The sequence below is a fragment of the Apodemus sylvaticus genome, chromosome 19, assembly GCF_947179515.1.
Source record: "Apodemus sylvaticus chromosome 19, mApoSyl1.1, whole genome shotgun sequence".
In the NCBI taxonomy this organism is placed as follows: Eukaryota; Metazoa; Chordata; class Mammalia; order Rodentia; family Muridae; genus Apodemus; species Apodemus sylvaticus.
Window position 1 is genome coordinate 4,799,393 of NC_067490.1, and position 23,352 is coordinate 4,822,744.

General features: G+C 55.8%; 1 protein-coding gene across 1 annotated transcript; it reads right to left on the minus strand.

Annotated features, from left to right (window-relative positions):
• Positions 1-3,393: 3,393 nt before the first annotated feature.
• Spdef (SAM pointed domain containing ETS transcription factor) lies at positions 3,394-17,035 on the minus strand. The gene is made up of 6 exons (XM_052163636.1): positions 16,867-17,035; positions 9,120-9,557; positions 7,119-7,316; positions 6,246-6,293; positions 5,982-6,128; positions 3,394-4,101 (listed from the first exon to the last, which is right to left on the minus strand). The coding sequence occupies exons 2-6, from the start codon at positions 9,529-9,531 to the stop codon at positions 3,923-3,925; spliced, it is 984 nt and encodes a 327-aa protein (XP_052019596.1). The 5' UTR covers positions 9,532-9,557; positions 16,867-17,035; the 3' UTR covers positions 3,394-3,922.
• Between the last annotated feature and the right edge of the window lie 6,317 nt (positions 17,036-23,352).

The following is a 23,352-nucleotide window of genomic DNA, read 5'->3' on the forward strand; positions in this document are numbered from 1 at the left end:
ACTCACTCTGTGGACCAGGATGACCTCAAACTCAGAAATCTGCCTGCCTCTGCCTCCTGAGTGCTGGGATTAAAGGCGTGCGCCACCACCTCCCAGCTCATTGATAACGTTCTTGTCCAGCCTGCGAGGTCGTTTCCTTACAGAGCAATCAGCCAATAAATAAACAGGCAAGCTCAAGGTTCCCAGGGTGAACTTGATCTTTAGATAGTTGTGAGTTTTAAAGCAGTGTCCAGCGGCGGAGAGATACCGGGTCTCCCTCGCTCTCCTAGAGCTTGCTCCTTCCCCCCCCCCCCCACCTCAGCCTGGTCTTTTCTGAGACCCGAGGCTCCCTCCCCTTGTCTGACTCAATTCTGTGGGGTGTCTCAAAGGTTCCTCTGACCCCGGCAGTCTCATGGGGCACGCCTGCCTCCTCCGCCATCACTTTCCTCTACCCTAAGTGTACACGGTGAGAGGGGAAGCTGGCATAACCATCAGTCCACCTTGATACCCTAAGCCTATCCCTGTCTGAAGCCCACTCTTGTCCAGACAGGACTGTTCTCTCTTATTTATTTCATTTTCTCCCTTCATTTTGAAAAACACTGTATTTCCATTTCTATTTATAACGTGTGTGAGTGTATGAGACACACACCAGCCAAGAGGAGGTTTGAGCCTGCGGGCATGCGCCTCCACTCAGCCCCGCAGGAGGTCAGAGGGCAGCCTTCTGCTTCCTGGTATGAACCAGCCTCCATTCCTAATCCTTCCCCTTCTCTTCCCTCCCCCCTCCCTCCTTTCCTTCCTCTCTCTCTCTCTCTTTCTCCTTCATTCCTTTCTTTTTCTTGTCTTTCCTTTGCTCAAATCAGAGCCTTGGGCTGTAGAGATGGCTCAGCAGTTAAGAGCACCGGCGGCTCTAGCAGAGGACCCAGGTTCTATCCCCAACACCCATGTAGAAGCTTACAACCTTCTGTGACTCCAGGTCCAGGGGATCCAACCCCCTCTTCTGACCTCTGTGGGCGCATCATGCATGTGGTATACAGGCATACACGTGGGCAGAACACCCATACACAACGTAAATCTAAAATAAAATAAATAAATGTCTCAGCCGAGCTCAGCGTGGTGGCGCACACCTGTAATCCCAGCACTTGGGAGGCAGAGGCAGGCAGATTTCTGAGTTTGAGGCCAGCCTGGTCTACAGAGTGAGTTCCAGGACAGCCAGGGCTACACAGAGAAACCCTGACTCGAAAAAAAACCAAATCCAAAAAACAAAAAGTCTCATCCTGCAACAGGTCTGGAAATGGCTGTGTAACTGATCTGTGGTGACCTCCTGCCTCTAGTTCCCAAACATTAGCATTACAGATTCAGGGTTCCTTGCCCAGCCCAGGAATCTTAAAGTCAAAGTGGCGGCCTCTTATTCACATAGGCGGTTCCAGTTTGTTTGGGGGGAGTCCTGAAACGAGGCTTCCAAAAGGGAGTTGGGAAATGTCTATGCCAGGAGAGGCTCTGACAGGGATGTGTCAACACACAGAGGAGAAGCCATGGCTTGATGCCAGCTCGCAAGCCGTCACCGCGTAGAGGCAGCCTTTGGAAGGTTCCTTGGTGGAAGCTGCCCCTCTGGTCCCTACACCTCCCCTCTGTGGAGCCCTTTCTGCTCCCCAGTCTAAGCGTGTGATCCCCTACCCATGTGAGAATTCCCCAGCCCTGCCTGAGCTCTGAGCCCCGCCCAGGCACAGCTGGGACATCCAAGTGGGTGACTTAAGGGACTCCTGAGGGGCAGGATGGACTGGCTGGAAACAAAACCAGTTTAACAGAGCGGAGCCTCTGGCCAGGGTCCCAGACTGCCTCTTGCTCGGGGAAGGAGCCGACTGGGGCCTAGCAAGACAGAGGCCTGGGCAGAGCCCCCACCCACCTCCAGTCCAATCCCAGATGACAGATGCCAAGGCACTGTTTGCCCATTGTCAGGAGTAAACATTCCTCAGGAGACAATAAAAGTGCTGGGGGCAGAAGGCAGGGTGCAGGGTGTAGGGTGTAGGGTGCCTTTAACCCTTTGTGCTCCAGCCAGTGTGGTGGCACCCAGGAGGCAGAGGCAGGCAGATCTCTGAGTTCGAGGCCAGCCTGGTCTACAGAGTGAGTTCCAGGACAGTCAGAGCTACACAGAGAAACCCTGTCTCAAACAAAACAAACAGCAAAAGCACCCCCCCTCGGTGTTCTGGGTGGCTCTGGGTCCCTGTCTTTTCTCCTAGAAGTTTTGCCTCAGAAGGTAAGAGATGCTGACCTTCCTTTGGGAAGGAAAGGGAGGGAGAACCCTGCCCCTGGGGCAGGATGGGTAAGTTCCTGATCCTGGCATCCATAGCTGTGTGACTGTGAGCCCAGCCATTCTGGACCTCCGAGGCAACACAGGCCGAACAGGGCGGCGGCCCGGACTTTATGGTTTTGTTGAGGTCAATAACAAAAAGGCAGTGGGCCTGCGATAGCACACAGTAGGTCCTCAGGAAGCGTGATTAGGGCAAATAAACCTGGGAAGTGTGACAGAGCTGTGTTGGGCTGGAGAATGGCCAGGCTGTCTGGGATCTCCACACCCAGGCAGGGGCATGTTCTGTTCCTCACACTCAAGTGGCTCTCATGCCCAGGTAGGGAACTCAACTCCATGTATGGACCTTGTGAAGTCTTGGGGGTGGGAGGAGGCAGAATCTGTAAATTCTTAAAGCCTTACATAGCCACTGTCCCAAAGCTACTGAATCACCCACCATCTCCCACAATCCACTACATGTGATTCAGCTTTCTTTATTTTTTCTTTTCTTTTCTTTTTCTTTGTTTCTTTCTTTCTTTGTTTCTTTCTTTCTTTCTTTCTTTCTTTCTTTCTTTCTTTCTTTCTTTCTTTCTTTTTTTTCTGAGACAGGGTTTCTCTGTGTAGCCCAGGCTAGTCTTGAACTCAGAAATCCGCCAGCCTCTGCCTCCCAAGTGCTGGGAGTAAAGGCATGCGCCCCCACTGCCCAACAGGTTCAGCTTTCTTAGGCTGTCAAGAAAATCCTCTTGCAGGAAGCCAGACCCCTGGCATACCTGGGCACACCTGGGCACACATGCCAGCAAGCCCTGCCCTCTAACAGAGCAGACGCAGAGGCTGCCTTCCTTCCTTTGTGCCTGTATAGGGATGGACGCTCTCCAGCCTGGCCCACCTCCTGCTCCAGCCAGGGCGAGGAGGATGCAGTATCTAGCTAGACTATCAGCTTTGTCCTGGAGAACCTTCCGTCTTTTCTCTGACATCTACCAAACAGCTCCCGTTTTCCTCTCGGGCTTGGCTCCATGACACTTCCCTGGGTAAATGTCCCTTGTGGTCACCACCCTACGCACCTGGAAACACAGACACCCTTGACCGCTGCCGGCCTCCAGGCTGTGCCATGCATGGTGAGATGGGGCACCTGACAGTTATCTTATGTCTTTATTATCCATCCCTAGGGCATCCCTGGCCCCCCCAGCGCAGGGTGCAGACAGCTCTTCGCACCATGCCACGTAGGATATGGGATGGGTGGCAGGAGCAGAGACCAGTGACATCACTGTCCTGTGAGCTGATTTGGTCCAATCCCTGTGTGCTGTGGGTGGTTCCTCTGGGATTTCCACAGTCCAAGTCTGGCTGAGGGAGTTCTCCGTTTGTGGACGGTCCTAGCTCCCTCACTCTCCAGGGGCCCATGTACAGCCTGAAGAGGGACCCAGAGAACTCATGTGTACTCCCAGATCAGTGGCGGCTGTCTGTCTGGGACCTTGGATTCTGGGATACCAGCAGCCCCTGGATTCAGATTGAGCAGAGAGGCCCAGGACATCCAGAGAGAGGCTGCCTGTGGCAGGTTGTGGCTGCCTGTGGCAGGCTGTGGCTGCCTGTGGCAGGTTGTGGCTGCCTGTGGCAGGTTGTGGCTGCCTGTGGCAGGTTGTAGGCCTCTGGAGTTTGTGGCTCTCAGACCGGATGCACAAACTGGTAGACGAGGCGCTGAGAGATGTCGGGTTTGCGGATGATGCCCTTCTTATAATACTGGCGGATGGAGCGGCTCAGTTTATCGTAGTTCATGGCCGGCCGGTTCTTGCGCACACCCCACAGCCGGGCCACCTGGGCAGAGTCCTCAATTTTGAAGATGCCTGGGGGTGGGGGGTGGGGAAGGAGGGTGGGAAGAAGGCATGAGAAGAAAAGAGAGGAGATAATAACAGGTGGGTTTTGTGAGAAGCAAAGCGAACAGATCTGCAGCCTGGGCCCCAGGCTGGCCTCGAGAGCTAACAGACATCTCTCGTGGTCTCTTCCTTCCCCTTCCTGCCTTCCTCCCTTCCTCCCTTTCTTTCTCGTTCTTTCTTTCTTTCTTTCTTTCTTTCTTTCTTTCTTTCTTTCTTTCTTTCTTTTGAGACATGGCCTCTCTACATAGCCTTGGCTGTCCTGGAGTGCTGTGATTAAAGGCACATGCCATCATGATACCCGGCGTTAGCAAATATATTTAATTTTTACTTTTTTTTTTTAAAGATTTATTTATATATTATATGTGAGTACACTATAGCTGTCCTCAGACACACCAGAAGAGGGCGTCAGATCTCATTACAGGTGGTTGTGAGCCACCATGTGGTTGCTGGAAATTGAAATCAGGACCTTTGGAAGAGCAGTCAGTGCTCTTAACGGCTGAGCCATCTCTCCAGCCCTAATTTTTACTTTTATTACTGGTTGAAACTGTAACTTGTACACAGTATTATAGCAAAGGCAGGTTCTGTATCCCTAATCTGAAACTTTGGATCAGAACTGTGTCAGAGTTTAGAGTTTTAGGATTTGGGAATATTTGATAAGCTTTTCTGGGCCAGAGATCTACAATGATACTTTGAAGAATTGGTAGTGGGTATCATTTAAGAAATTTAGATGAAGGTCAAGCAACCTACATCACTAACGTGAAATCTAGTCGTTTTAAAACATTTTTCACTCTGGACCTAGAATGTTTAATATGATATTTGGGGCTCACATTGCATTTCTGGTGGACATGTGAGGTTAGTCCTGTTAATTTTTTTTACTCTCTTTTATTTTATTCATGGTTATGTGAATGTGTGTCAGCAGCCATGTCCTGGGTGTGCATGTATGTGGTGATCGGAAGACAGTGTGCAAGAATCATTTCCTTTCCATCCTCCAGGGATGGAACTGAGCTCTTCAGCCGTGCGAGTCTGTACTTGTGAAACTGTCTCACAGCTCCGAAGACACGCTGTTTTCTGCTTTCATGTGTGTAAGTGTTTTGCTTGCATGTCTGTGTTTGCCTGGTGCTCACCGAAGTCAGAAGATCCCTGCTGCTGGAGTTAGAGGGAAGGACAGAGCAACCATGCGGTGCTGGGAACTGAATCTCGGTCCTCTGCAATGCCAAAAATACCCTAACAACTGAGACCTCTCTTCAGTCCTTTTTTTGTTTTGTTTTGTTTTTTGAGACAAGGTTTCTCTGTGTAGACTGGTGTGGTGTCAAATTCACCTCTATGCCCTGCTTGAAGCAGAAGTGGTTTTCCATTCTCAGCTAATACCCACAAGTCCGTACTATGTTCCAGGATTGTGTGGGGCCGACAGAGTCTCAGTGCCAGGGCAGAGTCTGGTACAGAGGCCGAGGAGGATACAAACAGTAACCTAAACCTTAAAAACCTCAGTGCTGCAGGAGTGTGGATCTCTTGAGTGGCACATTTGGCACAGGGTGAAGGCGGAGGCAATCTAAGCCACACCCCCACCCAATGCCCCTTCCAGCCTCAGTTGTAGCTCATCCCATGGCCCCCCAGCATTGCCCACGCTCCCAGCTAGATTTCTGCTCTACAGAAGCCCTCCTTCTCTGCCCTAGCAACCTGCACTTCACATTGAAGCCCCGCCCCGGACCTAGCCCCTCCCTTCTCTGCACTCAGAGCCCCGCCCCTACGGCCCCGAAGCCCCGCCCCTCCCGTGCTAGTCCCTCCCGAAAAAACGTCGTCTCCTTCCAACCCCTCCCCGCCCCTGCGAACAGAGCCCCGGCCAATTCTACCTTTCTCCTTGTTGAGCCAGCGGATGAAGCGGCCATAGCTGTGAGGCTTGAGCAGCAGTTCTTTGAGGAACTGCCACAGGTGGATGGGCTGCCCGGAGCACGACGAATCCACCTCACCATCCGTCCAGCCCTCCTCGCTGGTGGAGGCTGGAAGCCAGGGGCGGGCGGGGTGAGTGGCAGCTGCGCGACCAAGACCACGACCACGCACTTCTCAGGGCAGCCTCCCTCGGCCCCACCAGGCCTTCCTGCGCCCGCCCTACTCACCGCAGTAGTGAAGGGCCCCAGGCGAGCTCCTCTCCTTCATCCAGGCCGCTGTGGAACAAGGAGGGGAGGTTGGCGACCCAGCAGAGGTCCCCGCCCACGGCTGGGCTGGGAGGTGGAAATATAATGGGCTTCCCGCTCCTCCCTGTGAAATGGGGCTAGGACATCCCTTGAAGCTGTGGTCAGGCAGTCACAACAGGCCTCCAACTGCCTGCTGTTTCCACAGAGTCCTGCTCACGTCATAACCACTGGCACCCGAAACTGACCACTCAGAGAGTCACCTGAGTACGTCCTGTCTCCCATTCATCCCAGACCTCTAAGGGAAGAGGCCTCGACTCCAATGAGCAAGCAGAGAATCCTCCAAAATTCCGTAAAGGAAAAAAAAAACAAACCAAAATAAATAAATAAATAAATAAATAGAAAGAAAGAAACAAAGAAACAAAGAAAGAAAAGAAAAACCCACAACCACTACCAGTAGCAGCAGCAACAAAAAGGCAGGCAACAGTGCTGTGTAAGCAGGAGGCACAGGGGTGCCAGGACTCATGCGCAGACATCAGGACAATTTGAGGGAGTCCCTTCTCTCCTACCAATCCAGTCCTGGGGATCGAACTCCGGCTGTCAGGCTTGGAGGCAAGCACCTTTATCCACTGCCCACCCTGTCAGCCATCATTATAAATAATATAGCTAACCCGAAAAGGGGGGGTCCCTTTAAAAAGAAAATAAGATCTGGACATACATGGTGACGCATGCCGGCCACCGGCCATGCTGGCACTCAAGAGGCAGAGGCAGAGAGATGGCTGCAAATCCAAAGCCTGCCCCATTTCTATAATGGCCTGGAGCAGGGAGGGACTCAGCCTGTGCTGTCTCGTGTCTCACCTGACTTCCAGATGTCCAGGTGGGCGTGCAGGACATCCCCTCCCAAGGGCGCGCGCTGGCGGAACTGCTCCTCCGACATGGCGCACAGCTCCTTGCCGCCCAGCTCCTGGAAGGCCTTGCCCGCTGGAGGCAGCCGGTACTGGTGCTCTGTCCACAGAAGCCACTTCTGCACGTTACCAGGGCTCCAGTCCCCAGGGTCTGGGCAAGAGATATCACCCTAGCTCAGGACCGCTGGTGGGCACCGCCCCAAAGGTGGCCGTCCATGGGACGGAACACCCGTGAGGCTCTGCTGCCCGGTACCACACATCTAGAGTCTTAAGAAACCCCGTGAAGGCAGACACTCCCCCAAAAAGGAAGTGAGAGGGAACGGTTTGTTGCCTTGGTAACCCATCACATCTCTGCATCTCTCCGGACCCCTGCAGGGCCTTTCTGAAGACCCCAGCTCTAGGGAGAACAGCTACGTTCATCCAGAAACATACATGCTTTGCCAGACACCTCTTGCCTTTCACAATCTTCTCAAGGAGAAAATCCACCCAGGAACCCCTCCATCCTGGAATTTTTAGAGGCTGGGGCAAGCAGGAAGAGGGGTCCAACCCTTGCCCAGTTGCTTAGGAAATAGCTACATTGCTGGCAGCTGCCCCCAGTGGCTATGGGTGAGCTACAGCTGGAGGAGGAAGCCACCAGCGATGTGTGCCCCTGGGAAAAAGCTCTCAGGGGAGCCTAGCGGGGCACGCAGCTGGAACCAGACTGGGTCACAGTGGCAGCGAGGCCTCCAGCTGAAGGCTGGTTCCAACCAGTGTCCCAGCTTAGTGACCTGCAAGCTACACTGCCCCCACTTTATGAAGCTGGTTTTCCTTTCCCGAGGTCAATTCGATTTGTTTCTGTCCCCATTGTTCGGAGAGCAGGCCCTCCTCACATGGGGGCTGGAGGAAGCGCCTTCTTCATGGGGGAAGAGGTCCCGTGGGAAAACCTTCTGGAGTGTGGGAAAGCGGAGGGGAGGAGATGTGTGTGGGAGATGGGGGGGTAGTGCCTTCAATGGGGACACCACCTGGGAGCATCTAGCAGACTGTGGGGGTGGGGTGGGGTGGGGGAGAGAGATGATGCAGGAGCGGAGTGTGAGGATCAAGAGAAGCCCCTCCTCCTCATGGGGGAGCTATAGGATGGAGGCCAGGATTCCCTGGCCCACAGTAGTTTCACCTGCACCACTGGCTCCATGATATCCCCCAGACTAGGCACATGCACAGATTCACACACACACACACACACACACACACACACACACTGTTCCTTGGTGTCCCCTCCTCATCCGTTGACGAGGGCCACATTCAGCTGCTTCTTTATGACCCATCGTCCCAGTTCCACACAAAGGGACCTTTAGGTCCTGTTCATTGCTTAGTCTCCCAATCCTCGCACAGGGAGGGTGCCAAGCAGGTGACATCCATCAGTCAGCGGTCATTTATTGAGTATCTATTATGTCCAGGGCCGTCTAGGCACTGGGACCTACAAGTCCTCTAGAGAGGGATAGACAGTGAGGTAGGAAGAAGGCAAGCCCAGACCTTCAGATGGTGATCGTATCACAAGAGCAAGAAAAAAGGGAGGCAGGAGGTGAGCAGTGGGGGACAATCTCAGCGGCCGGTCAGAGGTCTCATGGAGAAGGCCAGGGAAAGGCTAAGTAGGTGTCTATCTATGGGAAAGCATTCCAGATTGTAGGACCAGCAGTGCTGTAGGAAAAGCAGGGAGCCCAAGTGGTTAGAACAGAGTAAGTGATGGCGGAGGGGGGAGGGTTGGCGGGGGGTGGGGGAGGCTGAGTCCCAGAGTCCCAGAGAAGGTGGGGAGCCAGACTGGAGAGCCTTGAGTGCTCTTTATCCACTAAGCGAGGGCCCCGCCCCGGGAAGGTGTGGTTAGGCATGGGCGCTGGCTCCAGCTGTTGTGCTCAGAGTCCATCTAGGCCATCCCCACCCTGCCTGTGCCCCTGGGCGGAGGTGGCGGGGACGGTCTCACCTGCTGTGATGTTCAGCAGCTTGCATGCTGTCTCGATATCTTTCAGGACCTCGCCCACCACCATGGACTGCACCTGCTCGAGAGAGTGCTCATCCAGCGTGCTCCCGGAGGCCTGACTGTCAATGACTGGACACTGCTCTGGCTCCTCTGGGCGGTCCTCCCCGGCACCGGCCTCGGGGATTTTGGTGACCCAGCTGCCGTCTTCGGGGTACATGTTAAAGTAGGAGAGGTAGAATGCAGACAGACCCTGCTCAGGGGTGCCGGGGGGACTGGGACTCCATTCCTGCTTCTCAGGGCCCATTGCTCCCGACGCTGCTGCCTTCTCCAGCCCTGTCCGCAGTGCCACATCTGAGGACAGCAGCAGGCAACCGGGGGACGCCGCGTTGCTCAGGCCTGGGCTGGCGCTGCCCATGCTGTGGCGGAGGCTTGTGGCTGCTTCTGCAGAAATCAGAGAAGGGAAATAGGTCTGATGGCTGTCCCCCCCCCCCCGCCCCCCGGCTCGGTGGGGGAACCACTAAGCTGGTTATAGGACTTGGGGCTCAGCAGGCAGTGGGCTGGAGAGAGGCCAGGGGGCTTCTGGGTCACTGCGCAGTGAGTATGGGCCTGACTGGAAAAGACGCCGAGGTGGCCATGTGGACAGGTGGGAGGTGCGCATTTTCACTGGCTACCCTGACCCATGTGGTCCTCCTGCCTCCTGCAATTCCCAAGTGCTGGACCCATCTCTGGTTACCCTGTAGGACCCACCGTGCCACTTGGGTGGGTGCGGCAAAGGAAAAGGCTCGATCTGGAAAAACCGTTGGGCCTCTTCAAGGGCCACAGTTAACTGGTCAGAAAATGCTCTATGGTTCAGGGAACTGCTTCCTGTTCTCTTGGACTGGCGAAACTTGATAGAGTTGAGGTGAATTTCGGCTGTCCCCACCCCTCCCCCACACCAGCTCGCTCAGCACCCACCCTCCAGCACTGCCCAGCAGGCCCTGCAGGAGAGAGGAAGCTGACAAAGGAGAAGGTGTCACCTCTGGGTCCAGCTTTTCCTTTCAAAGAACTCTTTAAGTGACAAGGAAGAATGGGTTTGGGTGGGTGACAGGGATGGGGGTCAGGAATGGGTCTGGATTAGTTTCAAGTCCTTCTGTGCAAACATGTCTGTGTGCCACGGGCCCTTGGTATTTACCAAGGCAGTGTCCATACCCTGCTCTGCCCAAGTCCCCACCCTGGCCTGCACCCACACCCTATGCCCCAGGTGGTGGCCCCACCCGAGGAGAACCTCCCCTAGTTTCCATCCCTCCCCCTTCAGCCCACAGTGGCCTCCTGCTCCGTCCATCTCCCCAGCGGCCCCATGCCTGCCACGTTAGGACAGTCTCTGCCAGCTCCCTGGGCCCGGTGCCCAGCTGCGAGCTTTGTCAAGAGGCAGAAGGACTTGATTCCCTGCGGCCTTATGCTTGCCTGGCCTCAGCGACAGGTGGGAGGGGAGATGGGTGCCGGGGTGGGGTCCAGGCAGTGCTGCAGGAGGGGCAGCTCGGCACATTCCTACCGCGTCTGCTGACTTGGTTGCACAGCCCTAGCTTCCATGCCCTCCCTAGAGAAGGCAGCCCGAACTTTCTTCTTACCCCTATTTTTCCCATGGGGCAGTCAAGATAAGGAAGTCTTCTGGTCCCTTCCCCAGCAGAAACCCCTGCCCCTCTTCTCAGTTCCCCTCGCTCTGCTTCCCAGCGCCCGGAGCTCCCCGTGCTGAATAACCGTGCAGCACAGGTCCCTAACGGCTGGGGAGCCTAGCTGCACCTCTGGTCTCTCATGGCAGCATCTGGACTGGGGCAGGACAAGGGGGTGACACAGAGAATGCAGATTCTGTCACGCCAGGGTGCCCACACATACACTGTGCCGGATGGTCATGTCAAGTTGACACAAGCTGAAGTCATCTGCGAGGAGGGAACCTCAAGTAAGAGAAGGCCTCCATAAGATTAGGCTCTAGGGCCGGGCGTGGTGACACACGCCAGTAATCCCAGCACTCAGGAGGCAGGGACAGGCAGATTTCTGAGTTCGAGGCCAGGCTGGTCTAGTGAGCAGCGCCCCCCATGGGCTCTGCTCAGCGCCTGCCTGCAGGTTCGCGCCTGCAGGTTCCTGCCCGGTGTGAGTTCCTGTCCTGCCTGCCTTTGGTGAACAGCAGTGTGGAAGTGTAAGCCAGACTCCTTCCTCCCCATGCTGCTTTGGTCATGGCGTTTCACAGCAGTAGTAACCCCGGCCTGGACAGCTACCCACAGCCTGGGCTGCGTGGACGCAAGGGCCTCATCTCATTGGCAGATGGCCAGGCTCAGGAGGCTGTAACTGGCTGTGTGTGGACTCTGTTCCTTGGGCCGCCATCTTGTAAGGCCCTTGCTCTGGTCCCCTTCCTCCTTCCAGGTGTCTTGCCCACCTCGTGACTGGGTCCCTTCATCTTCCAAGGTCCACCTTCTGTTCCTGGATGCTCACCCCTCCCCACGACCAAGTTCGTCTCCTCCCATCAACCTTTTACCCGACTCCTCTGCTTAAGAACATGGCACGCATGGCTCCCGCTGCCTGCCTTGCCGTGGGCTGGGATGTGGCTCTGTTGGTAGTGTTCGCTCGGCGTGCGCACACAGAGCCCTGGGCTCCGTTCCCTGTCCTGCACAGGAGCCGTGTAGTGATTAGTGGCAGGGTTTGGACCGGGACCACCAGTCAGCATGGTCTCCTAGTATCCAGGTTCTGATAAATCTGGCCTTGTTCCTTGCAGGAAGGGGGATAATCATGGCTTTTCCCCTAGTGTTATTGTTCTCTTTCCCATGATGCCTTTCTCCCTCATCCCAGGCTCCCTAAGCTCCACCCGCAAGGATCCCTTACGATGCCAATGCCTCCCTTTCTGATGACCCACCAGTGACTGGCAGTTTAGTCTGTGACTAAATCCTCAAAATGCCATCTGCCAGGGGTCTGTAGGACGTGAGTGAGGCTGAAGCTCAGGGACTGACTGGGAAGGACCTAGAGATGCTCTGAAGAACCAGGACCCAACCAGAGATCTCCTGACATCCAAGTCACTGCTCTGTAGACAGCCCGGGGTCTTGTATGGGCCTGGCGTGTTGGCCACAGCCACCATCCCTGTCTCCCTCAACTGCCCAAAGGCTGCAGTCTCCCGAGTGACGCCTGCGGTCTCCAAACTTTGAGCTGATCTCAGGGGTAAAGCCATGTGTCTGGATTAAGGCTCAGTGGGGTCTGCCTTGCTCTTACCCCAGAAGCCCTGGTTACCTCTCCAGACAAAACAAGGCTTGGTAACAGCTGGTGCCGACCAGAGCCACATCAGAGGGACAGTGGATAGGGGTGTTGCTTTGGTCATGGCGTTTCACAGCAGTAGCTTGGAATCTCTCTCTCAGTCCCTCCTGTCCCCCAGGAAGGAAACTGAGCAGAGGGCACAGAGGGAACAATGGTGGAGACTGGGCACAGCTGTTTCTTAGTCCCCCATTCCCTTCAGGGCCACCTTTGCTTCCTGCGTCCTTTGTTTACACCCAACACGTCATCCTCAGGGACTGAAGTTACCCGGGAGGCCCTCAGGAAGCGTCTGGCAGCCATGTGCTGTGAGCCCTGTCCTCTGTGTCCTGTGGGGTGCCTTCTCCTGGGGGTGCCCAACTTCCTAGGGATAGTATAAGTGCCTTCGTCCCTGTCCCCCATCCTGAGACCCAATCGCAGCGCCCCAGACTCCAGGACCCAGCTTCAGACCCTGTGGAAGTGGTGCTGAGGGACATCAAGTGAGGATGGGTGACAGAATCAGCTACTGTAACCCCTGCCAGCCTCTCGTGGCCTCAGGGCAGAGAGGTCTGACCTTGGCTGTTGGCTCCTCCCAAGCCCTCCCAACCTCTGCACCCCTTAAATAGGCTAGAGACAGAGTACCAGGCAAGGCTAGACCTGGTGACGAGCCCTGCAAGAATGGGCAGGTTCTTTCCACGTGCACCCCAAGACCCACCAGCTGATCAGCACCTTGGAGAGAGCCAGGCCAAGCCAGTTATAGGGAGCCCCAAGGTTACTACTTCCTAGCCTCTCTGCCCAACCCACGGCCATCTCTTCAGCCCCCCACCCCACCCCCGCCTTCCTGGGATCCAGCAGTCTCGCCTCTCACATCAGCCCTTCAGGAGAACTGGACTCAGGCCTCCTCACTGCCGGACGTGCTGTGCCCAGAGGCCTGGCTTCACTCCACAAACCACCACCCACTACCCCAGTGTAGTCTGCGGCTGACTTGGGCTGACCAGGACCTTGTCTTTAAAATGATGAGAGCTGGGTGGTGGTGGCGCACGCCTTTAATCCCAGCACTTGGGATGCAGAGGCAGGTGGATTTCTGAGTTCGAGGCCAGCCTGGTCTACAGAGTGAGTTCCAGGATAGCCAGGGCTACACAGAGAAACCCTGTCTCAAAGAAAACCAAAAAAAAAAAAAAAAACCCAAACAAACAAAAAAACCCAAAGAAAATGATGAGAGAGAAGCGGGGTGAGCGGAGGGACATAGCTGAGTGTCTCCAATTGTCCCCGAATCTGTGTCCACAGATTCTGAGAGGTTCCCCTCCTGCAGGCAGTTACTGACAGCAAGCCCACAGCCTGGGCGAACCTGGGGCTTGAAGAGAGTCTATAGCCACCCTCTCAAGTTCAGTTTTGCCCGGCTTTCAGAATTTTCCAGAAAGTGCAGTTTACATATTCACTTGGTCTCCTGTGTGTGAGCACTGCCTCCCAGGGAAGCGCCTTTATTCAGGGGACTCTTGGCGTCCATGTGGCCACACTCCCCAGCAGGCACACCTCCTGCCTCTGAGCCCACAGACCCTCCTCAGAGGGCAGGATACAACAGCCTCTCACTGTCCAGGGAGCCTAGGACAAGAGGCGTGAGAGGTAGGGACTCAAAACCCATTCATTCCCATGAGCTCACACGGACAGGAGGCTGCCTGTGAGAAGAGACCCGAACCTGCCCTCTGTCACAGCCTCAGCCTGAGCCAGCTGGGAAGTCCCTTTGTCACATCTCAATCCTGGGTAGGGGGGCTAGGGGTGCCTCCAATCTGGAAGAGCACTGTGGGAGAGAGGGGCACATCTCGTTGGCTTTTTCTTCTGTGCTGGGAGTCTTTCCCAGGATCCCTTGCAGGGTACTGGTGAGGTCGCTGGCTGGCCAGGAGTGATCAGAAAGAAGGGTGGGAAAGGTGTAGCAGGAGGTTGGAGCCCAGAGCGTTAAATGTCAGCAAGGGCCCAGGGCGATGGTGCCAGGGTTGCTTTGAGAAGAGCTGCTCTACCTGCTCAGCTGCCTGTGGGGGCTCTGCGGCGAGGGGAGGGTCCTCGGCCGGAGCTAAGCCCCGCCCCTGGTCTGCAGCTCTAGGTTTCTTCTGGGACAGTTTGTGCCGTTTCTTAAAGGGCTGTGGGTGGCCAGGCACAAAGAGGCTGGAGGACTGAGCGGAGACAGCAGCTCCCGGGGTGGTGGCTGGGCGAGCGTGAATGCACACCCGGAACCGGTGAAGAGGGAGACTGGAGAAGAGGAAGGGTGAAAGGTTTGAGGGGGGACGCTAGGCTCCCTGCCCCTCCCCCACCCTGCCTCCATATCTCCTGGTGGGAGCCGGAGCAGGGCTTCCTGCTCATTGGATGCCCTCACAAGCCTAGGATACAAGCCAACATGTCCAACCAGTGTCCAACCAACTCCCATGCAGCTTTCAAAGTCCCATTCCCACGTGTCTCCCACTGTGATGCCTCCTCCCCTGACTGAGGAGACTTGTCTAACCTTGGTCAACAGACCAGGAGCTTCAAATACATCCCATCTTGCTCTGTATGCTGGCCCAGTCTCCTGGCTGGCTGGACCTGACCCTTTCTGGGTTCAGGACAGGCCACAGTAAGGCAGTCGGCATAGATTCTCCGGTGCCTGTTTCCTGCCAGGCCCGTCCCTTAGCAGCCACTGACCATGGGGTATAGCCCCTCTGTCTCAGGTCAGGGTGGCAGGGAAGTCCCACCTGGCTCACAAGGTCCTTAGGAGCATGGGTGACAGGTAACACTTGCACGGACACAGCATGTCTGTCTGGGCATCCAGCATACCCGGTCCTCCTCAGCCTCCTGGTCCACCTGTGTGCTGGGAGGGGGTGCCCCTCCAGAGGCGGCAGAGGCTCAACCTGCCAGAACTGTCCACACGGTGGGCAGCACCTGCTCTCTGTGCCCTCTACCTCAGGCTGGGGTGGGGGGAGCTCCGGGGCCTGTTTACCTTGTTACTCAGGGGAGCAGCTGGGATAGGGCTCTTCGCTTTATTGGGGGTTGTCTGGAAGCTGTTTGCTTGGGGAGGTGGGGACAGGAAATGAGCTGAGTCTGTCCTGGCCAGGGGAAGGGGTCAGCTGTGGAGGTCTGTGGGTGTGTTGGGGCTTTTGGAGCCTGCTGGGAATGGAGGTGAGGAGGTCAGCACCCCACCCCGAGCTCAGCCAGCCTCAGGCACCCTGGGTTCTCAGGCCCTCGGTCCCCCACTCTGTCACCACCTGCTTTCTTCTTTCCTCACTACGGGGCTCTGACAAGTCTTAGAAATGAGCACCTTGGTGGCGAGTGACTTTACTCAGCAGGTGAAGGCGGTTGTCACCAAGCCTGACAACCAGGGCTCGGTACCCAGGACACATGAGAGAAGGCAGGAAACAGTTCCAAACCGGGCCTGTTCGGGGAGGGGGGGGCAGAGGCAGAGTCCTCCAGCCTCCACGAGAACACCCTGAGCCCTGTACACACACGCTCTCAAAATAATGCGACTGTTAAAGACCCAAAGAAGCAGAAATGGGTCCCTGCCAAGTGAGGTGTACTATAAATTAGAGACCAGCATGGACTACGCGACCGAGTGTTGCGGCTCAGAGACTCAGAGACAGAGACCCTGTCTCAAATCCCAGCCAGAATGGTGGTGCATACCATTAATCCCAGCACTCCAAGACAGAGGCAGGCAGATCTGTGAGCTAGAGGCCAGCCTGGTCTACATAGTAAGACCATCCTCTGAATAAACACCCCCCAAAATAAAACAAAATTAGACAAGAGGACTGAATGCCTCAGGATACCACCCCATACACATATACACACAAGTATATACATATACACACACATGCACACACAAACACACACATACACACATGTATACACATATACACACACATACACACATATATACACACATACACACACACACAAGTCATTTTCTTTGTGTGTCCAGACAAAAATCACAGCCCCTCCCTCTGCTTTCCTGGTGCCTAGGTTTACTCTACGGTGCCCCCCTGTCGCCCCCACCAGACCACCAGTCTGTGCTACCCCTCTCTGCCACTTTCCCGGGCTCTGCACCTGTCTCTCTTGCCTTCGTCCGTGTTGTGCTGCCAGGCTAGGAAGACAGTTGCTCCTTCCCTTTGGCAGAGCAGCCAAGGTGGCCGCGGCCCGTGGGTCGGCTGCCTGAGTTTCGCCATCAGGGCAGGGCTGACCAGGCCCCGGGGAGCTAGCTATACATGTACACGGGCCGTTTCCCCCTCCACCTGTGTGGGAGGGGCTCTGAGCAGGACCCAAAGACACGGGCTCCCAGAAAGAAGGGGTGTCCCAGGCTCTGGATCGGACCCAACAAGGCAAACGCCAGCATATGGAAAGAACAGGGCTCAAGTGTGCAGGGCCCTGGTATCTAGAATGTGCGCGCCAAGCTTTCAAAGCACGTCTCCACTTTGTGTCAGCCACCAGCCTCCCCCAGGAGACAGGGAACCCCACAGAAGGGCACACTGCCTCCTACCACACTCACCCGTTAGCCACCTGCTGTCCAAGGAGTCGTCTTCTGCAGAGCTCCTCAGGGACCAGGAGGCGGCAGTGGGCAGCTCGGGGGGCACTGTTGGGTCTCAGGCAGACATCAGTGAGGCCAGCGGGCTGGGGACAGAGGTGGCTCTTGGGTGGGCCACCGGGGCCTCTCCACCCTCGAGTCTGAGGCCTCAGGCCTGCAGGTCTATAGGCAGGCCCCTGTCAGAGGCTCAGGGCCGCCTGCTGGCACAGTGACAAGGCCCGAGCTGGGGGTTCTCACAGGGCAGCAGCGGGCTAGGGTGCTAGGTGTGGGAGGCAGAGTGGACAGACGGACAGACGGATGGACGGACGGCAGGCGGAGTGCAGGAATGTGCTGGAAGGAAGTCAGATGTAAGATGCAGAGCTAGCCGGCCAGCTCTCCCATTATAAGTAATCCTTCCTTATTTACCTGAACAAATACGCTCCCTGCCTACCTCAGACCGCAGGCGGGCTCCTGGTTAACCCTTGAGGGCCTTGCTTCCCGAGGGAGGAGGACTCAGGCCCTCCCTCCTTTAAATGACCACGGCCAGCAGGCCCACAAGGCAAAAAGGATGCAGCAGTGGGACCGGGATCTGGACTTGGGAGTGATCATCCGGGATGGGACCAAATTGGCCGGAGCAGTGACGGTTTAGAGACACTCCTGTGGAGAGCATCAAGACAGGCCAAGGGAGTCCTGGAGGTGGTACAGGGGAATTAGTGAGTGCTTCCTGGAGGTGCTATGTCTGTCTGCCCAGCCCCTGGGGGGCGGGGGGCTCAAGGGTCCATCTGCTGACAGGAGCTGTGCCTTCTCTACCCCACAGCTTCCTGCAGGCTCATCACCTTGAAGTGATGCGAAGGACCCAGGGCAGGGTCAGCCAGAGGCAGCATTGCTTCCGCAGCCCCTGAAGGGGGGCAGCTGATAGGATGCACAGAATGGGGGGAGGGGGGTTTCAGCTCAGGCCCCCACCTCCCAGGCTCCTTCACCTACTCAGGAAGCAACACACAGAACGCTCTGGCTCCTTCTCATGCCCCAGAGGCAAAGCTGAGTGTACCGTGACAGAACCACCCCAGAATGCAGCTCTCTCTCGTCCTGTCAGCTGAATTACAGCGTCTCACTATGTAGCCTGGGATGGCCCAGAAGGCATAGAGCCAGCCCCACCTGCCTCTGCCTCCCTAAGTGCTGGGATTACAGACAGGTGTTACCACACCTGGCTATCATCATTTTTAAATTAAAAACGTATTTTAGTTTGTGGTGTGTGTGTGTGCACACACACGCAGAGAGACAGACAGACAGACACACACACAGAAACAGAGAGACAGAGACAGAGAGAGAGGGGGCATTGGATCCCCTGGAACTGGAATCACAGGTGGTTGTGAGCTGTCTTGCTGGTGCTGGAAACAGAACCTTGCTCCTCTGCAAGAACAGTCGGGGCTCTTATCCGCTGAGTTCTCTCTCCAGCCCCCAAAGTGTTCACTGCAGCTTTCAAACTCAAAAAGTAATCATGTGACCACCCACAGCCTGGGCTTGGGGAAAGCACCCTGACCTTCGGGGCTAGCCTCTTACCTTGACCCACACAGATATCTTCCAACAGCAGGCTGGGCTGACGACAGGGGCCCAGGCCGCAGCTGTTACATTCACTGGTCGTTCGGTGAAGAGTTTTCAGACTCAGCCTGTGGCGGCAGAGCTGGGGTGGGGCTGTAACTCAGAGTGTAGAAATGGCAGCAACTAACCACTTGATTCCCCAGAGGTTTGGTCCTCCAAGGCCAGGAAGCAAAAGGCCTCTACATCTCCCATGACTCCTTCACCTTCCTGTCCCCTGCTACAAGTACTCTCTCGTCCCCACCCTCTCAGAGAGTGGTGTCCCCAGCACTTGAAACATCAGTTCTCAGCCGCTGCCCAAATGTGCCTGCGTGGACAGGTGCTAGAAAAAACTAGTGGTCCCACGTCCACTCCCCTCCTTTTCTGAATAAACAGTTCTGGGTTGCTTTTGATGTCCATTTTGAGAGGCTAGGGTTGAAAGCCAGGGTTTACTGCACGTTCCAAGGTGTTCTCCAGTAGAGCTTGTGCCAGCCACTGCCCCCATCCCTAGCTGGTGATTTTTAGCTGGGTACATGGTTACCTAGAGCGAATACTGTCCAGCTTCCCTTGCAGCTACATATGATCATGATGCCAGGGTTCCAGGGACTCTTCCTCCATCTTGATCGCCAAGTATGATGTCCAGGCACCTACTTTGGGTTTAACCCAAAAATACATCCAGGGATGTGGCTCTGTTGGACTTCTTTAGCCTGAGTGGGTACTCAGGAGGTGGAGGAGTTCAAGGTTAACCTTGGCTACATAGCCAGTTGGAGGCCAGCCTGAGCTATATAAAACCCTGTCTCAAAAGGCCCGGTTCATCTTGAGTCACCAGGAAACAGAAATCAACCCTCTCTCCCCACAGCAGGACCCTCAAAGCTCCTGTGAGGGAGAGCCCCTGGGATGCTAGATGTCCTTCTAGGAAGACAGTGCTATACCCACTTCTTAGTAACACTTAAAATGTCCAGTCCAAGGTCACGGCTATGGGGCAGATTCAAACTCAAACCCCCAGTTTCTTGACCCCGTCCATGGCGTCCCTCCGTCTGCCGGGATCTGTTTCTCAGGCCTTAGAGTACATCAGGCCGCCTGCCCTGCTCACCGAGGCGGTCTGCTCTCTGACCCTCTTCGGCCACTGCAGCAGATGAGTGGGTGCCAGAGCCTTCCTTCTCTGTCCAGGCCTCAAAAAGCAGCTAAAGGTCATACTTGACCCTTCTACCCCTGCACATGTGGGACCAAGGATGTCTTGACCCTTCTCCCCTGGGACCCAACATGTCCCCCTGAGGGGCTGTCTTGGAGCTATTCTTCAGCCTCCTGAAGCAGCATTCTCTCTCCATCTGGGCCCTGTGAGCCTTCATGATGTTGAAGATGGAGAGATGGCTCAGCAGTTAAGAGCACTGACTGCTCTTCCAGAGGTTCTGAGTTCAAATCCCAGCAACCACATGGTGGCTCACAACCATCTGTAATGGGATCCGATGCATTCTTCTGGTGTCTAAAGACAGCGACAGTGTACTAATATACATAAAATAAATGTCTTTAAAAAAAGCCTCAAGAACCGAGAAAATTGAATCTTTGTTTTTGTGAGGTAGGGGTGTGTGTGTGTAGCAGAGTGTCGCTATGCCTGAAACTCTGTGTAAACCAGGCTGCCCTTGAACTCACAGAGATCTGCTTGTTTCTGCCTCCTGAGTGTCCAGCCTATAGACAGGCACCAACGCACCCAGCAGACTTTCAGTTTTGTTTGCTTGTCCAGGCTAGCCCTATTTGTAGGAGAGGGTAACACTGGATATTACCCAGCGCTGGAATTGTGGGCTCCCACTACTTAAGATTTTAATTTTATAGTTTTTTGTTTTGTTTGAGGCAGGGATTCTCTGTGTAGCCCTGGCTGTCCTTGAACTTACTCTGTAGACCAGGCTGGCCTCGAACTCACAGAGGTCCATCTGCCTCTGAGGCAGGGGCTAACACTGTGCACTGCCCTGCCAGCTCTCTCTTCTGCTTCATTGCCTGGACATTCTCCCCTCCTGAGACCCTCTCAGAACCTCTTCCCCCTTCCCAGGCTGCAGTCTTTTCTTTAACTCTCAGCCCCTTTTCTCTTCTGCTCTTGTGTGTGTGTCTTTGCTTAGATATAGTTTCCTATTGTAGCTCAGGCTGCCCTAGATCTTGGCAATTCTCTTACCTCTGTCTTCCCAGCACACCCACCCCATGCGGACTCCCCTAGGGCAGCTGGAGCACCATCAGACCCAGGATGACAAGGTCTGGGGCGGCTGGCTGGCACGCCCTCCTTGCCTTGATGTGCTGGCCACCAGCCAGCCAGGCGTGGATAGCTCGTGCTGGGTCTCAAGGTCCGGAGCTGGTGTCAGGGTGCTGCTCAAATGGTGGGAATAGGGCCGGGTTCCAGGTGCTCTGTGAGGGAAGGGTGTGACACGTCTTGGGAAGCTCTGTCCGTCTGTCAGAGGACAGCTGCCTCCTGGCCTGCTTTCTGTCTTATTTCTTAGAACTTCATGGCCTCTGTGTTTGGTTTTCTGAGGAACTCCAGGTTGTGATAACAGTGTGGAAACCTGGGCCCATTCCAGCCCCGGAGGGATGGGATCACCACATCCCCCAGTCCCAGGCTCTGGCTTCAGGAAGGCAGAACACTAGAGGCGTGGGGCTCCTTCTGTGGACATGTGAGGGGCTCAAGGTTCTTACCTGGTTGAGACCGAAGACATTTCTGGAAGACAAAAATGGTTAGGAAGACTAGTTGGGACACCAGGCACTATCCAGTGGATGTAAGAGAGACAAATATCCTGAGCCCAGAGAGGCTGGGCAATAGGCCTAAGAACACACAGCAAGCCTGAGATCTGAACCCACACCCCAACGTGTGCTCCCATAAGCGCTGACTCAGCATATCAGGCAACTGATGCCAGTAAGCCCATCACCCGGGGGGCGGGGGGCGGGGGTCACTGCCCATGCAGTCTGGGGTCACTGCTCACAAGGCTCATTCACAGGGACCGGACAGAGGTTACTGGTTGGCCCAGGGCAAGGCTGAGATGTGGCAGTGCAGCCCTTGGGCTGTGCCTGGGTAAGGAGCGTGAGGACCAGGAATGGCCCGGAAAGTAGCTGTTTTAATGCCTGGGGCGTGTCCCCTCGTGTCCAGGTCCTCTGGTCCCTTGTTTATTCCACATCACCATGTGTTCCTCTCTGCCTGGCCTAGCAGCAAAGTCTGTGTTTGCCTCAGAGGGCACAAATCAATCCCCAGCAACTCGTCCAAGGGCAGCCACTTCAGGGTCTCCTGGCTCTGTGAACGGTTACAAGATGCCATATTGCCTGTCCTTGTCCCATCCAGGATCCAGGTCCCTAGACCCAGCATCCCTCCACCACGTGGACAGCCTCTTCTGCCTTCAAGCGGTCCTTGGGACACCCCACGAGGAAGGCTACTGTTTCCTGTACCCAGGCCTGGCTACCCACCCTGTGCCCGTTGTGTGGCCTCTCCCACACACCCAATGGCACTGCCTGCTCACACCTCAGATGGCAACTGACAAGGTGACCCTCAGGGGTCCTAGCCAGGCAAGCCTGCAGTCGGAGATGGGCTCTAAGCCAAAGCTTGTGGACCTGTTGCGTGTGGCAGCAGACAGACAGGGCATTTGCACACATGTGTGCACGCAGACACAGGGACAGCATCCCCGTTCTTCAGTAGCTCTGTGTGTGCGTCACAGCTGCCCCAGGCCTGTCCTGGTCCTCAGGAATCTCTACCCTCCACACAGGGAGCTCACAGCAAAGGAGAGGAGCTACGAGGTTTGCACCTGAATGCGGGTGTAGATAAGCCAGGGAGGTATGCATGCCGAGTAGCAGGCTGAGGAGGTGGGGAACCTCCTGGGCCTCTGAGGTTGAACACTGAAGGGCTAGCATTTGCAGGTGGCTCCGAGCACCCGCATGGAGAAGATGGGATGAGATCTCACTGTACCTGCTTGAAGGCCCAGCCACTCACTGGTGTACCAGGCTGTCCAGGCTAGGTCTGTCACTGACCAGCCCGCGGCTATGAGCCAGCTGCTGTGCCCTGTTAGACAAGCATCTTCAATGGCCTCAAGGGTCTTTGTGAAGTGACGCTACTGTCACAGGCTTCCTATTGATATTCAGAAAGGAAACTGAGGCATGGGGCTGGGTGGTGTGTGCCAAGAGGGGTGGAGGCTGGCACGGAGCAGAGCCAGCTCTTAGCCACCTCCGGGGCCTCCCTGCTTGGGATGTGGTATCAGGTGCTCCTTCTTCCCTGCCCCAGCACCAGGTGGACCCCAGGCCTCCGCAGGGGGTGGGGGCGGTGCCCTGCGTCATGTCCTCACGGGGAGCTGGCTACTGCCTTTCCCCTACTGACGCAGGGCCAGCCGGCCTGCCGGGCCTTACAAAAACCACAGGGCCGATAAGAATACAATCGAGCCTGTTTTGCTCCTTTGGAGGGGCTGGGCCAGGAGGCCACCACTGCAGTGGAAGGAGTGCTGGCAGCTCGGTACTGCTATCAGCAGCCCTGCCCCCACCTCCAGCAGCCCCTTTGAAATTTACCCACCTTATCAATGCCCCATGCTTCCCCTAAACTCCAGGGACAGCTGTCCTTTGTGTGAGCTCAGCCTTACACCTGGGCCCAGGGACTAACTACCTAGGGTGTGTGTGTGTGTGTGTGTGTGTGGTGGGGGTGGGGTGGGCTCCTGGGAAAGAGCACCTGGGCTGCCCACCCCGAGGCTCCACACACACACAAACCCTGTTTGTCACTGCTGGGTACACACGCCTGTACCTGAACATCCACCTCCAGCCTCCAGCATCCCGCTGCTCACCCCTCCTCTGGGCAGCGTTCCTCCACAGGTGCCAGGTGGGGAGAACAACTTCCTTCCTCCTGAGCACTTCCTCAGCCGCAGAGACCTGCTTCGTGCCTGCTCCCCC